The 16575-nt window shown below is 36.7% G+C and overlaps 1 protein-coding gene across 9 annotated transcripts in view; it reads right to left on the bottom strand.

The window, feature by feature from the left end:
• The window catches only part of COL19A1 (collagen type XIX alpha 1 chain), a 189819-nt gene that overhangs the window by 63894 nt on the left and 109350 nt on the right, over positions 1-16575 (bottom strand). For all 9 annotated transcript variants that reach the window (XM_072926515.1, XM_072926517.1, XM_072926516.1 and 6 more), the window contains 2 exons: positions 15944-15991; positions 1863-1916 (listed from right to left, as the gene is read on the bottom strand). In XM_072926515.1, coding sequence (XP_072782616.1) covers positions 1863-1916; positions 15944-15991 — 102 coding nt within the window. The remainder of the gene's footprint in view (positions 1-1862; positions 1917-15943; positions 15992-16575) is intronic.

Here is a 16575-nt window from a genome sequence, read left to right as displayed (position 1 = left end):
GCTGCTCATTATTAGGGGAGAAGGGTAACTGGAAGCACAGCAAAACTGAATATAGTTTGAGCTTTGAAAAGGAGAGGGGGAATGATGGATCCTGTTAAAGTTTTTTTGGTGCATATAAGCTGTGGCACTTGAAGTATGGGGATCCTGCCAATGCATGTGAGCAGGCATTGCTGCTTTTAGAGTATGCCTTTTCTATGTGTTATCTTCTCAGCCTTGAAAGAGGAACACAAGATGGTGGTATAGCTGTATTCAAAGTGAGGAGTTTATCAAGAGAGTTACACCAGAAACAAATACTTTAAACCAATATTTAGGCCATGGCTGTTTAAGGAATGCTTTTCTGTATGTAGTACTAGGCCACTATCCAATACAGAGTTCCTTGTAGTGACATTGCCATGCTGACAAAGTTGAGCTTTCCACTTGCTGCAAGACAATCTGAGATAAAGCTTCCTCTCAAGATTTCTAGTATATCTGTCAAGGATCATACATCTTCACAAGTCTGGCCTGCCAGAAAATCTAGGATGGCAGAAATCTGTAACGCAGAAACAGCTTTTCACTAGCTCACAAAAAGCTAAGTAGATTAGGTCTAACATTGACCTCTGCTATGGTTTGCTTTTTTATCCTTTAAAGGTTATATTTGGCACTCGTATTAAGAAAGATTCTGCATCACTCCTTTCCTCTGTTTGGCCTCCTGCAATCTGCAATATCATTTCAGCATTAGGACTGTGCAAAAGACTCAAACAAGCAAGGATTCAATATGATTTTATGCAGGGAAGAAGAGTTAAAGGGAGGGATTTTTAACTGGTTTTATGCAGATAAATGAATTCCATCATAAATGCCTCTTTCTAAACATGTTTTTCAAGAAAAAAAATATTTATGAAATGTATGCAGTTTTTGTTTTTGATGAGGATAGATGATATCTTTTCCATTTTAGTCATTGTATCCTGTGCAGCAGTGCATTATTCTCTTCTCTACATATAAGACCAGGTTGAAACATTTGAATCAAGTGTTCAGATGCATAAACCACTAGCCTTTATCCAGGTAAGCAAAAGAAGGAATTATAAGTTTTTTGTTTTATATTAAGAATGTAAAGCAGCAGAAGTTTACTTAATCCACAAATAGCTGTTTTGCATTTGTGCATGACAGCATTTTTATAATACAATGCACAGAGAATTTTACAAATATGACTAAGCCTTCTTCTAACAAAAAAAGGGCTGCTTTCGTTGAAGACTAAGATACATTCATGCCTGACTTGAATTTTAAATCCTTTATTTTTTTTTTAATAGAGAAGAAAAAGAAAATCCCAAACCTCTTAGATCTGAGCTAAACCTTTTAGTTCTTCATATTACAAATCCTTTCATAAAGTCATGTATTTCTTAATCTTTTTAATTCTTCAGTCAACTCATTTGAACTACAGCTGAGTGCTCATTCCAGTGCTGGGTATAATCCTCCCCATCATTCAGACAGTTGGCACATGCTTCACAGAGTCCTTCATCTTTCAAATTACACCTCTGAGACAGAAATTATCCCTTCTTCTACGGAGCATCATGCATTTTGCAAAGGGAATGAAAGCACAATATTCACAGCTAGAATACATGGCCAGTCTTTCTTTGAAATGCCGATTTCTGCTTCCTCTGTTGAAGTTTCCATCTTGTTCTTTCCCTCCTGTGTAATCCCTCCTACTTGCAGACCCACTTTTATTTATGCTGCAACAAAAGGCTACCAGTAGTAGGTGTTTGATACAGCAGAGTACACACAGATCAATTATTTTAAACTATAATTTTGATCCAGTAACCTGCTATAAAAGAGTTAACAAAGTCCCAGGACAGAGTGAAAATTTCCCATTCCTCTCATTCATTACTCACAGGAGGTCCTGGTGGCCCCGGTTTCCCTGGAAGACCTGGTTTGCCTCGTCTCCCCTGGAAACAAAAAAATTACAACAGACATTTATAAATGCTGTGGTTAGGGACTGATTTGGAACAAGAATTTTAAGAAAAGATTTGTTCCCTTATATATTAGCCAAAAAACCCCAACAAAATCCATTCATAATGAACACTCTATATCAGTGACTGCAATACTATCTAATATGAGTAGTTCTAGGATTGCTTTAATAGTTCTAACAAACTATATTTGCATCTCTATCCTGGTCACATTTTAAAGCTTTGTCTCAAATATCGCGTATTGATATGGTTATTACATATGGTGCATATTGATAGGGTTATTACAAAGTACCTTGATGAGGTGTAAAGAAATGATATTTGTATGAATACTGCAGAGCTTGGGATGTACATATGTGCAATATAACCCAATTAGAAAACACATGTACCTTCTTCTCTGGGATGTGATAATGAGCACAAAAGCCAGAGATTTATTTGCAAAAACAGTTCACCTTCTTTGTGCAATTACTACCATCTGTGTATATATAATACTCATGCAAAATCATTTGCAATAAAACATAAAGTCCATAAAAGTCTACTTAAGGGAGATTTTGCACTCAGTTTCTAAAAAACACGTGCATATGTAACTATTACAATTTTTTAGTACAGATTTGCTTGAACAACTGTTTTCACATATGCTTTTTTTTAGGACGATCAACATAAAAATGGAAGTAATTTACAGGAATTAACATCCTTATATTGCCAAGCTGAAATCTGATGCACATTTTTTGGAAACAACAGCTGAGAACAACTAATATCTAGGTGAAAAGGCTAAAGAAAAAAGTGCTGTATCCATTAAGGGTAAACTTTTCCCTTGCATATGGCAAATGTAAATTAATGTTGAGCATTAGGGAGGTGTCCTGGTAAAAACTTGGCTTAAAAAGTGAAAAAAATAAAATTCTGGCTGATGGTTCACAATTAACACCTAGGGATATTTCTGTAAGCTATGCTCACTACTTCTATGCACGCTTCTGTAGTTTGTTAAATAAGAGTGTCACATAGACTGCAGAAGTATTCTCAGGAACAGAAAGTGGAATCCAGTTTTGCTCTTTCCAGGTGAGAGCCCTGATCTGTAGGAAAGCTCTCTCATGCTGTTCATTTCATTAATCTTGATCTATACTGAGGGGATGCCAGTAAGGGTGGAAAATCCCTCTCTCACACCCTGCAGCTCTCCAGGGCAACCTCTTGCGTAGAAGCCAGGGACTCTCCTGAGAGTGGTAGGTATCTCAAGCCCTTCAAGCTGAAGAAGAAACAGAACAAAGATTGTGTGGATGTGTTTCAGCCATTGGGTTGAGCACAACACATACACTGCCACCACGATTTTATGAACGTCCTCAGCCAGTCAGCAGGAAACAAAACCACCTCAGTATGTTTGGAGGGTCAGGCTCCTGGGTCTTAACTAGCTGAGACATTTGTTATGTGCTGAGCTGTTTAATCTCACCAGTACTTGCACATGCAGGGCTGTAACTGGTGCAGCTAAGGGTGAATTTTTAGAACCAAAATACAGTACTAGGTGCCTAGACTAGACTCAAGGCTCTACTGGCCCTTACTAGCAGCACGTCCTCTGCTGTGCTGGTAACAGTCCCTCTGCAGCCCCAGGACCAGCTAGGGCTGGGGGCTCAGCTGGGCTAACGTGGAGTAGGTTTTGACTTTGGTCAGCTCACTGGTGTTGTTCACTGAGCAACTGAGAAGCTTGCCTGGCCACACATGCACGAGCAAAGGGAGCTGCAGATAGCTACGTCTATACTTTTGGACTGACCTCTGCTTTGGAAATACAGGTGGACACTGATATTTCCTGACTTAAAAAAAAAAAAAAGAAACTGTAAAGTTCCCTTAGAAAGTAGGAAAAACAGACTGAGAGGTAATAATGTAATAAACTACGATAAATTACTCCATACTTTTAAAATAGTCCCGCCGAGTTATAATAATCTAGTGTTGACTTCTTGAAGCACCCTCCTTTTCCTGTTTGAACTTATCTAAAATATCCTGAGGGTGACACTTAAAGTCACAGCCGTCTAAACAAAGTATCAAGGAAGTGTCAGAAGGAAGAAGACAGGGCTTTGATTGGCAGACACAACTGTGAATGAGGTGTTAATTACACAGGAAAACATGGAATATGTTGGGAAGGCAATTTTATCTCTGTTTACAAGATGAACCAAAATGTGATTTATGACATAACAAAGACAAAACTTGATGAACTTTCTGAAAAAAAAATCCAGTTTAAAAAAAAAAAAAAGGGATAGTTATTTTTCACCATCATTTATTAATTACTAGAACACATACCCATAGAAACACAGAGGAAACATTTGCCCCACTTTTTATCCCATCATTATATTATTAGCCATTATGCAATGTTGCATGTAAAACAACCACACAGATCAGTATGAGGCATAAGCTTTTTGTAGAGTAATAAGAGTCCTTTTTTTTTCCTCCAAGCACCTTTTTAAACTGTCTGGTATTTTAAATTTAATAAAGAAATGTATGAAAGGCCACTACCTTTCAGCAATACCTTTCAGATACAGAGATTTCAATATTAGGAATACTTTCTGCTGACTTCTCAGCATCAGCAGGGAAAAAAAAATATATATACTATAGTAAGAGTGTAAGTAGAAAAACTTGGTTTATGTTTTTGTTTAGGGTAATTAAAACAATTAGAAGAATGTTTTTGACAAGCCCATTATGATGCTGCCTTGGGCAGACCATGAGCCAGACCATGACTAAATATTTACATTTTGATTTTGAGTCATCCTTCTGGCAAGAAAGAAGTGAAAAACATCCCAGTGCCCTCTCTGGTTTATAGAATGGGCTTAGCAGAGAGTCAAAGTTCCCATCTCCTGCTCAGCTGTGGGTCTTGGTAGCCCCATGAGAGCCGTATTTATGGCCACTCTGCTGTGCAGAGGGCTGATAACCCACACAGGAGGCTTGCTACCTTCATTTAGCTTAGATCACTGAGCAAATATTGAGGTTATAAAACAACTCAAAATATAAATAAATGTCCTAGGTGTCATATTGTTCCTTTAACTAAATAAAAAAATGCAATACCACCTACATTCACTTAAAAACGATATGTGGTGTCAACAAGTTGTCTAATGCTACTTAGAATACCTGAAGAAGACCAAAACAGTTGCTGGTTATTTCCTTTGTGCTGAATATATTTTTGCTGCCAATCAATGTAATAAAAAGTTTTCTAAATGTTACTGATATTGGATGCTGTTCCCTTGACTCCTGCCCTAACTAATGCGTACAGCAGGCTACTTTCCTCTTTCCCAAAGGACAGATTTCAGCTAGATCATTCAAATGACAAATCATTCAAATATCAACTGCTTGGTTAGGGGCAAAATAAGATAAAATACTAAAAATAAAGCAAATGAGAGATTACATGCTTCAGGAAACCCAGCTGAGTGCCTAGCTGAAGTATGTGGTCAGCTGCATTCTTTATTTCTCTTTTCCTTCACCCATTCTGTGAATTGAAATGACTTGATGAGCTTTGCCTGACATGAGATGGAAAGCTGTTCAGAAGACTGGCTCTGGTCATCCTCCCACAGGATTTGTGCTCTGGTTCTGACTGCTGCCCCTGGGCACTGCTGCAGGTCCAGCACACAGTGCAAGAATTCAAAATCTGCACTGTAACCCTCTGCTGTACCATGCCATATCCATCTATTCACATCTCTAACTTTAGAGGAGTAAGATCTCTAATCCTAGTGTTTAAAAATAAGCTGCAGATTATTTAAGGATAAAATCAAGCAGTTATGTAGGAACACTGACACGATTTATGGAATTAATAATTTAAAGACTCTACACTTTAGTATGAAGGTAAAAGTTCTTAGAATAAACCCATGTGAATTTTCAAGGGATAGTGCTAATTAGTAGTTTTTGAAACACATAATCACATTTCAAAACAAGAAGTAGTTCTAAGAAAAGTAGAAATCTGGGTTTTAAAGTCTTAACTACTGTAGTTGTTATGCAAAATTAATGACGTTTATGTAATAGTTTCGCCAAGCTAAACTATGATTCTCTTGGTTAATCCTCATAACCAGGCTTAAAAAAAAGCACAGATATAAGCAAAACAGGAGGTGAGTGGGGAGTTAAGGACCCCTCACTGTGCCTGACCTACAAATGGCTCTCAGTACCTTGAGTACCTAAACGCATCCACATTGAGCTCTGGGCAGTTAAAGAACTCCAGATGCCCAAAGTTTTCACCAAGCAGCCAAGTACCAATTCCAGTGCCTACACTAACTCAGATTATAGCAAGAGTTTGGATAGTCTCTCCCCTAAATTGAAAATCTATATTGCAGAAAATGAAACCTTGTTAACTTCAGTAATACAGTGTTAGGATTTGAATGTACCATTTCTTTTTCAATCCTATTAACTTTGGCCTTGAGGATGTAGTATGGTAACCAGTATATTACAAATTAACCTCTCTATTAGATGTTAAACCTGAACAAAATCACAGGAAATAAGGCCAGAAGGAAAGAAATTAAAATTAAAATGTTTGCAGAAATCAAGTGCAAGTCTGTTCATCATACCCCACTAAAACCTTTCACAGAAACACGGCTCACAAAGAATAGAGCACACAGAGCCTAATCCCCTGTTTTGGGAGAAAAGTCAGTAGGGAGCCCCTCACTGATGCAGAGACCTTCCTGCCCTCAATCTTGGGTTTCAAAAATAATTTTAGGAATGATTTACAAAATCTCTAGTTTCTTCATTATGACATTAATAAAATGCTTCAAGGGAATGCCTCATCAGGCTACATAAAACTGAAATGTGTTTAACAAACAAAAATATCCTTAAACAGGCATAGCAATGCCAAGAAGTCAAATGCCATGACCTCTTTTGCCAAACAATGGCTAGACAAAATCCATCACAATTTTTCAAGTGTATCCATAAAAGTTCAATTTTATTTCAAAACCAAAGAAATTGTTTTCAACTATATTTAGATAGTTTATACCTTAATTTTTATTATTAGATATAATTTCTTATTCTCTCATATTTTTATACCTTTGGCTAAAAGACATTTGTCACACTAGGACATGAAATAACTCACAGACACATGTGACGTCAAAGAGGGAAGAAAAAGAACCAAAATAGAGATTTTATTTTCTGACTCCACTATATATAGAATATTAAAAGTGACAGTGGATTGGAGGATGAAACTACCACCTCTCCAACCACACTGGTCAAACCAACAGTCCATCAATTTTCTCCGCCCACAAAGAAGAATGCAGAACAATCATTGTTTATATGAACAGTGTGAGAAACTTCCAGTGGAAATATGTAAACATCAGAAGGCATAGAAAACTTTTAGAAGAACTTTAAGACTCTCAAAAGAACAGGGCAAAAGACATTAAAAAATATATTAATAATATAGTATTTGGAAGAGAGTCTGAGATTCTAAAAGAGTGTCTTAAAAGTTATACCATTTCTGCCATTCCATTAAAAGTTAGGTTTTAATTTCTACAGTGGAAATTGACAAGGGGAAAAAAAAGAATTTTTCTGATTGACAAATCTATTTTCAGCAATCTAAATTACTAATGTTTCATTCTATTTTTAAATGCTAAAGTTGGAAAAATAGATATTTTTAAGCTGTATCCTAATTTACTGGACATGTACTTCTAGGTAGAGACATTCTGGGAGAAAAACTGTTTTACATTAAGTATTTTTGGACTGTTAAATGTCAGAGTGAAGGAACATACAGAGCTCTAACTTAAAGATGAAATAAGATTGGAGCCCTGCCTGTTTAAAAACAACTGACATCAAAGTCAAGGACTGAGAAGATTAAAAGAGATTCCAAAACTCCAGAGATTTAGCTGTGAAGAAAATGTTTTGCATTGTGCCAGGAGGCTGACCTGCAATGCAGACATTATCGTTGTTCTGTAAGGTTTGTTTTATAATTGGTTAAGTACAACATTTACTCACTGAACTAGAAAAGAAATTATGTCAAAGAAATATTTAAGTTCTATAAATCAGATAAATGCAATCTGAATTTAAATTAATTTTGATGCCACTCTAAATAATTATGTTAAGAAAACATAACAGCTCTCCATTCATTTATTTATGAAGATTTCCTACTCTGTCAAACGAACTTTGTTCATGCTTGATTAGAAAAACTTGAAATCTCAGAGAGTAAACTGATTATTAACATAAGGCAAATATTGCAGTTTCACAGAGTCCCTCCAGAAATGTAATTCTAGTGAAATCAATGTTGAAATACTAGATGTGACAACAGATTCTTAGTTTTATGAGGTATTTAATTTATTACTAAGATAATGCTAAAATAACTTCCTCTTAAGTGAAGTATTTGGTATTATAAACACAACTATTGGAAATAAGGAAGTTCTTTCAAAAATATTTACTTCAGGACACCTGCAACATCCCAAGGAATATAAGAGTCAAGGACATGGCTGTGATATTGTAGAAAGATTTTTAAATGCTTGAACCCGATTCACCACTGGAACCAGGGAAACCACCATGATGGAGAAATAATCTGTTTAAATGCATATAAAAGACTTTAAAATACTGTATTAATCCATAAAAATGAAGTTGTTAGCTATGCTGAGAATAAGCAAGAGTTAGTCACATAAAAACCACTGAATTGTCTGGGTTGGAGGAAAGTCTTAAGATCACTTAGGATAAACCCTGTCCTCAAGCAAGATCAATTGTCCAGGACTGTGTCTACTCAGCTTTTGAATATCTCCACAGATGGAGACTCCACAACCTCTCTGGCCAGCCTGCATCAGTATTTGATGAACTTCACAATAAGAAAGTGCTTTCTTTTCTTGAGATAGAATTTTGTGGGCTTTGGGTTGCTGTTTTTTTTTTGTTTGTTTGTTTGTTTGGTTGGTTGGTTTTTTGTTTTGTTTTGGTTTTTTTTTTTCTTTTTTAAATTTCTTACCCATTGCCTCTTGTCACCAGCTATTACTGAGGAGAATGTGTCTCCCGCTTCTTTATTCCCTCACATTAGATATTTACACACTGATTAGATTACCACTGAGCCTTCTCCAGGCTGAAGAGTTTCAGCTGTCAGTCTCTCCTTCCATGGAAGTTTCTCCAGTTGCACCTTGACGCCCCTGAGGAAGTCTGTATCTTCCTTGAGGTGGTCACACCAGAGCTGAGCAAAGGCGAAAGATATCTCCCTTGACCTGCCGGCAGCGGTCTTTCAAATGCAGGCTGGGATATTGTTGGATCCCTGTTTTATGCCACAAGGATTTGCTGCTGGCTCCTGGTCTGCTTATTGTCAAACAGTTCTACACAAAACTTTCTTCCAGACAGTTTGTTTCCAGTGGATGCTCCTATCTGGGGTTGTTCCTCCCAAGATGCTGAATTTTGCATTTGCTCTTGTTGAACTTGATTTGCCCTTGATTTCTTCTGCTCCAGTTCTCTGCTACCTTTGGCCCCATTGCCAGGCCGATAATGAGGACACTGAACAGTGGCTCTAGGAGCAGCTCGGGGGTACACCACTAATGACTCCTCTCCAAGTGGACATTGTGCCACTAACGAAAAATTTCTGGACCTTGTTTTTAAGATGGTGGTTTTCAATCCACCTCACCATCCATGCATCCAACCTGTACTTTGTCAGCTTGTCTACAAAGATTAAGGGAAATAATGTCAAAGGCTTTGCTCAAGCTGAGGTTGGCATCTACTGCTCACATCTCATCCACCTAGCTAGTCATATCATAGTGGAAAGCAACGTATTTGGTCAACTAAAATTTTCCTTTCATAAGTCCATGCAGACTACCCCAATCACCTTCTTGTCTTCCATGTGTTTGGAAATGGTTTTCAGGAAAATTTCCTCTTTCGCATTGCCAGGGATTGAAGCCTATTGGCCTGTAGTTCCCTGTATGTTCCTTTGTGAAGACAGAAGTGATTTTTGCTCTTTTTCAGTTTTCAGGAGCCTCTACCAGTCACCATGAACATTCAAAATAATGCAGAGAGGATTGTAATGTGTGAGGCTCTATGGACTTAGACAGCTGTGTCCTCCATCTGGGTATGAAAGTCTGACAGCAAACAGCTGTCAGTGCTCCTTCAGCAGCGCTTGGGTCCTGTGTCCTGTGACCACCATCTCTAAGCGCGTGCATGCTGGACACAGAAGGTTTGCTGGCCTCTTTGTGCCCTCCTGCACGAACTGCTGAGCCACCTGCTGCATCTCCTGCCTGCCTCTGCCATGGCTGCATAAACTGCTCCTCAGAGTCCTCATCCTGGCACAGGCCAGGAGGAGCCTGACCTGCCTGCTGTGGCACTGCTGCTCAAGGACAGCTGACAGAGTTTGTCAGAAGCTGACAGAGCCACCCTTGCCTTAGCCTCACCTGGAAGCAACAGGCATCCTCAGTGTCCTCAGAGGCTTCCCAAAACTGCCAAAATCCAGGAAAAAGTGCCTAGGAGCTCAAGAAGGCATCAAGAGGGTTGTAAAGAAGCAGAAACTGCTGCACAAGCTGCTGAGTATTTCAGCTGCATGCTGCGCCTGGCTCTTCTAGAGGCCAGCTGAGAATGCAAACTCACCCTGTCTTGATTTCACAGCATAGCTGTCTAATAAAATTACCTTGATCCTTCACGTTAAGAAAATTTTTGCAATTCACTGATGTATTATATTTTAAAATGGAATAATTTTCAGAAAAAAAAATTATTTATAAAAAATGCACCAATTTCAGGGAAAATCCCTGCTACAAAGATATCCAACTAAAATGAAGCATTACTTTTCAAAATATTTGGAATATTATTTTGGAAATATAAACTTCATTACATTTTATATAGTAAAGGCAGAGTCTGGAAAGATCCATGCAGTCTGTAAACTATAGGTAGTATAAATTTTTAAGAATACACAGCAACACGGCAAAATTGCTTGAAGACTTCAGAAAATTCTTAGCATGGGAGCTGAAGGACCCTAGTGGAATTATTTCAAAAATCAATGCAATGGTGATTTGATTGTAGAGAAAAAACTCTAAATACCTCTTCAGTATAAATAAGACATTAGAAAACCCGGTTGCTTGAGGCTAATGGAGGATTAGATACATGCTCAGTGTAAAATAAAATGCATATTTTGAAATGTGTGATTGACAAGAAACACTGGAAGAAAAAATTCAAGGAGACTTGCAGAGTCTGCTGTTGATGTCCTTTGAAGCGGAAACTGGACTTCTGCAAAATTTCTTACCCATTGCCTCTTGCCACCAGCTATTACTGAGGAGAATGTGTCTCCCTCTTCTTTATTCCCTCACATCAGATATTTACACACTGGTTAGATTCCCACTGAGCCTTCCTCAAAAGCTCATATTCTGCAAAAGGTGATCTTACCTAGAAAGTGGAAGATGACTGAGAAAAGTAACAGTTCTGCACAACACAAGAATCCAGGAAGATGGCATGGTAGTCCACTGTGGTTTAAATTCCATGCAATCCTAGGTTAGTACCCAATCTTAGTATTGTTTGTGTGTTGGTAATATTGGTCCAGGGACTTTTCTGAGTAATGTGTAATTACCTCTTGAAGCTCCTGATGTCATTCTGAGCAGTTGTATAATAGTATCAAGTTGCTGCAGCAGTAACATGCCTGAAGCCAATGTGATGGATACTGAAAAATTATGTATGAATGTAGCCCCTGCCCACAGAGTAGTCTAGTATTTCTCATGCAGGAATGAGTAGCTGTTTCTACTGGCCCATTTCTTTCTGTGACCAGAACTAAAAGCCAAAACTCCTGCTGAGTAAGGTCTCATGTCTAACACAAACCACTTCATTAAAGATCAAAAACCTTAAAAATTGTTATACAAAGTCATTACTTGTAGAACAAGAGGAAACACTAGACTTTTTTAAGAGCAAATGTTTTAGGACTCCTTGAGGCCACAGGAAAACACAACATTGACTAACGAATGTGAATGGTGAATGGCAGTGGGTATCTTGGCAAAAGGAAAAACACAAGGACATGCTCACACAAAATTTAACTACATTCACTGATGACATTATTACAGCCCTTTAAATGAGTATTGTATAAGTGTCAGGTTGATTGAAGAATCAGAAATAAGTTCACTGTGTGCTCTTTGAATTTGGCCAGGTTGTGATGTAACCAGGTTATGAAGTCTTCTGCCATGACAATTACTCTGGTCTTCAGAATAAGAGTCTAATTAAGGATGGACAATGTCTGATGAATCATTAAATATCTTCTAAGATTTTTTTGTAGAGCTACTAAAAATTCTAGGAAGTTTCTTTTGTGTTTATAAAGCATGGTAGTAAATGATGCAAAATTGAAACCAAATTTGTTCGCTTGATCTCAAAACTGTTCCTCTCTTTTTAGTGCTGTGCAAAGGAAACAAGATATACAAGTCTGAAGATCATTATTTGTACCCATTGCTCACAAAGGCTACTCTCCTGCATAAGCCGGCCACAATAAAAAGAGATAATAAAGATGAGAAGGAAAGGTGCCACAATAAGTGAGGAAAGAATGGGAACTGATGAGTCTACTCTTACAGACATAACCAATACTCTTGATAAATGTTAGACTATTAATCCATTTGTTTATTCAGATAAGAAATATTTATGCACTTTGCTACTAGAGTTGTATGAGAGAAGTAATATAATTATGAATCAAATTTTTATTTATCATCACACTGATTGTTCTCCAAGACTTTTTTACTTGAAACCTTTTAGCAAATTTGCAATTTTCTGTTAAATAAAGCCAAAAAATAGAACCTGGACATCCTGATACAGGGTCCTTTAATGCTGCACAAAACTAGAATTTTCAGGGCTTTTCTGTCCTTCTGAATGATCTTCCCACACTACATTTCTGTAAACACATCACACTTTCTGCAAATCTTTTTATTCTTTAGGATATCTGGAAAGCATCCATTGAGAACAACTAAGATAGAAGATATTTCACAGACTTCTGCCACCAATTTCCATTGCTGACCATCATTTAAACAAGTAAGAATCTAAACTGCTCTTTGATGTGGGAGTAAGATGATAACCCAGTATGACCATACAGCAGTAATATAGTGCATTACTATATTGTATATACAGTATTATATATCAAAGACACATAAAGTGACATATTCAGTATTTTAATAATTATGCATGGACTCAGATGACACCAGTAACTCTGTCTACAGCGCATCTATCAGAAAAAAGCTGTTACCACCTTATTTTAAAAAATGCATTGATGCCCCTTTTTACTTGAAATAAATGAACCACTGACACCATCTAATTAAGTAATGATGTAGATTTGCTTTTCTAAGACAATTTGATGTATATGTGAATAAGCATTTTAAGGTTGACATAACTTTGAACTCAAAAACTACAGTTCAGTTATCTTTATGTTTATTATAACAGTAGCAACACTTATTCTATTTCTGCAATAATTATTATATATACTTTTATGATGTAATTTTTTGTGCAGATTATTCCTGTGAAAGAAATACTGTTATTCAGATTTATTCCTTTCACTAGGGGTACAATTTTCCTAGTTCCCTCTTTAGTGAATGCAGGGAGATGGTTTGGTATTTCTTAGTAGTTCTAATATTAAACACTAATCTTGGCTAATATAATAAACCTCACTTAAAACACTCTGAAAATGCAAATGCATGCTGTTTTCCTTTCTTTTCTACTCATTTTCTATTGCTATTTACCTGTCACTAGCCCTAACCTGAGCCTTCTATATGTTTCTTCAGTATCATCATTAACACTGTTAATTCTCCTCGTTTCCTTGTTTCAATGTGTATGTATCCTGAGGTCTGTAAGTTACATGCTATATGATTGTCCTCTCAACTCCTTATTAATCTAAGACCAATTTTCAAAGGAGTTGAACACTAAAAAATGCTCCAGATGTAGGTGGATTAAATTTTGAATATAGCAAGTAATGTACGAATGGCAACTTAAAATAAAAGTTCATGCTCTCAAAGTGTGGCATCCAATCGAATAGATACTTTTTAGCATTTCTGTAGTGTCTTTTTTTCCTCTAATATGTTGCAGTTCCAGTCTTGAGAATCGACACAATATTGCTTTCAGGTCTGAATAATATGTTGGGAAAAAAAATATTAGCTAATTACGCACTCAATAATATGCTTTAATCTTCAAAAAACAGCCCATGAGAAAAGCAATAACTTCATGTAATGTGAAAGATTTGAAGGATCTGCTGAAAGTAGAACAGAGGAACATGACATCTATAATTGAATAAAAAAGAGCATTTAATAGTCATTAGATGTGCACTGTCCTGTTTGTCATTAAACAGAGCCAGAGATCTTGTTACAAACGGTATGTTGTTGTGTAATTAAATGTATTGGAAATGTGAAAGCACATGGGAGTTGAGTTATGCCTGCCAACAATGTTGTTAATGCTTGGGCGGGAGTGGCCAGCAGGAGTATTGTTGTGAGCATCTCACTGGTAGAAAGATAAAGACAGATGCTGGGACTCCACAGTCTGCTGCTCCCCTTGCTTGGCTCAAGGCAGCTGTGTGCATGGCAAGATTACAAAACCATCAGTGCTCTCATTTTTATAGGGGCTGGAGTGTGACAGCAGCTCAATTTTATGTGTGAGTAGGAAAATGTCCATGATGAAAGTATCAACCTACTAATTCCTACTGCAAAATGGAAAATCAATTTATCCACCATTTCCAAATCAATTTATCCACCATTAAACATAATACAGTATGTTAACTCTGAAATTTGCATAAAAAATGAAGTTCCAAGAGTGAAGTTTCTAAAACACAAGAAAGTTTATAACTGTTCCTAAAGGAGAACCTGTCTTTTTGCAGATTCAGTACTCCACAAATAAAATATGTCTAAAATATGCTAGAAGAGGATACAACTATCTCTTCACACTGCCCTATGTATTTAATTGCTAACTGTAATAGTTATGGTAATTATAAAATTCTTACTAAGGATGTTAATATGCTAGTAAATGTGCTTTATTAACATTTTCATCACACAGCTTTGAATTCTGCATTACTACACCAGCTTTTTCTGATCAGGTTCTCAATCTTAGTGAGAAGCATAAATAAACTCAGCTTTTGTCTCTTTTTGTTCAGCTTAAATGGAATTTAGTGTTATTTTTAAAACTTAACAACCAACATAAAACATAGCTTTGGGGCCTGTGTGTCATTACTCATTTTGTTCAAGAGCTAGTCTTCTGTTAGTTTTTTTACTATTATTGGTATCCTTCAGTTAGCCTTTAAAAATTCACTGTAGTTTACTAAGATCAATGATGAGAAACACTTAATCTTTTTACTTCAGATATTTTAACTGTGATATTGAATATCAAGATGCCTAAATAAACCAAGAATTATTGAGCCCCAACTTCAATACTGCAAACTGGGCACACACTTATTTGTAAAATTATTAAAATGCTTGAGTCACAATATCTTCCTGAAATTTTAGGAACATACTAGATTATAAATTTATAACAGTGAATTAATTATTGTGATACCACAATCATAAGTATTTGTTATCTGCTCTAATGAATTATCAAATTCAATAAGTCAGGGAAAGTAAAAACAGAACATGGAGAAACCAGTCAGTTAATTACTTAATTATATTAAAATTCTAAATGACCAAAGGTTTATTTAATGTATTTGGCAAATTCTGTCTGCCCCCCCACCCAGTACCATATAGTATCTTTTGCACACATATGTTGGGCACTGACACTTGCATATGGGTCAGTATGACTGGTTTCTGCTAATATTTTAGATAATGACTCTAAGTGCATATCTTTATATAGCTTAGATGTTTCGAAGTGTAGTTCACCCCTGCCAAAAAAGGAAAACTGAAAAGTTTTAATATTATTTCAGTTAAAATTACACCAGAAACATACTGCACTAAACACAGTACCATACATCTGTTCTGCCAGTCATTAAAACACTCTAGATGGTTGAAATTGTTAAATCTCCTTCAACTGAAGAGAAACCTCAAGTGTAAAGGATCAGTTTGTTGTCAGCAAGCTTCATACTCAGCTGCTACCTTACCATTTTTTATTAGTGCTTAGGCAGAAGTTGCACATCAAGCTGTTAGCACACTGACCAGTTGCTCACCAAGTTTACTCACCCTTTGACCTTCTTTGCCAGGTGGACCTTGGGGACCCTCCAGCAAACCCTGAAAATACAAACATTAAATAATTATAACATTCAGTGCTATTCTCATCCTCTATTTTTCTATAGAAGTAAGACTAGACCAAAGATCCAGATAGCAAGACAGGCATTTATTTCTAATATTAAGAATTGTCTATTCCTAACAATTCCTTCAATGTTATATTAAGGTGCAAGAAAAAGTCCAAACAATAATTATTAAGCACATTCCATCATATAAAGGCTGTATCCTTTGGAAGAGAGGAAGTAAGTCAGCACTAATTAAGCACAGCTATATTTAAGTACAATATTAATTGAAAAGTGATTTATCTTGTTAAGTTAGGATGCCATAAACAATTGACAAAAAAAGTTATTTTAAATGAAAGACAACTTATTCTACAACTGAAATTCAAATATAGGCACTGAAGGGGGAGGGGAAGGCAAGGAAAGGGAACTAAATATAGCAGAAGGCCTTATGCTCTCTGGATCCTAAGAATCAGCCCTGTGCTTCTTCCTCTGCAGTTCTGGCTTGGCTTTTCAAAACACGTTAGTGTCTCTTTTCTCTCTCTCTCTCTTCCCCCTGAACAGGCACTGGAGCTTTGAATGTTTTGA

This window comes from Taeniopygia guttata, chromosome 3 (genome assembly GCF_048771995.1).
Source record: "Taeniopygia guttata chromosome 3, bTaeGut7.mat, whole genome shotgun sequence".
NCBI lineage: Eukaryota > Metazoa > Chordata > Aves > Passeriformes > Estrildidae > Taeniopygia > Taeniopygia guttata.
This window is presented reverse-complemented; position numbering and strand designations above follow the sequence as displayed.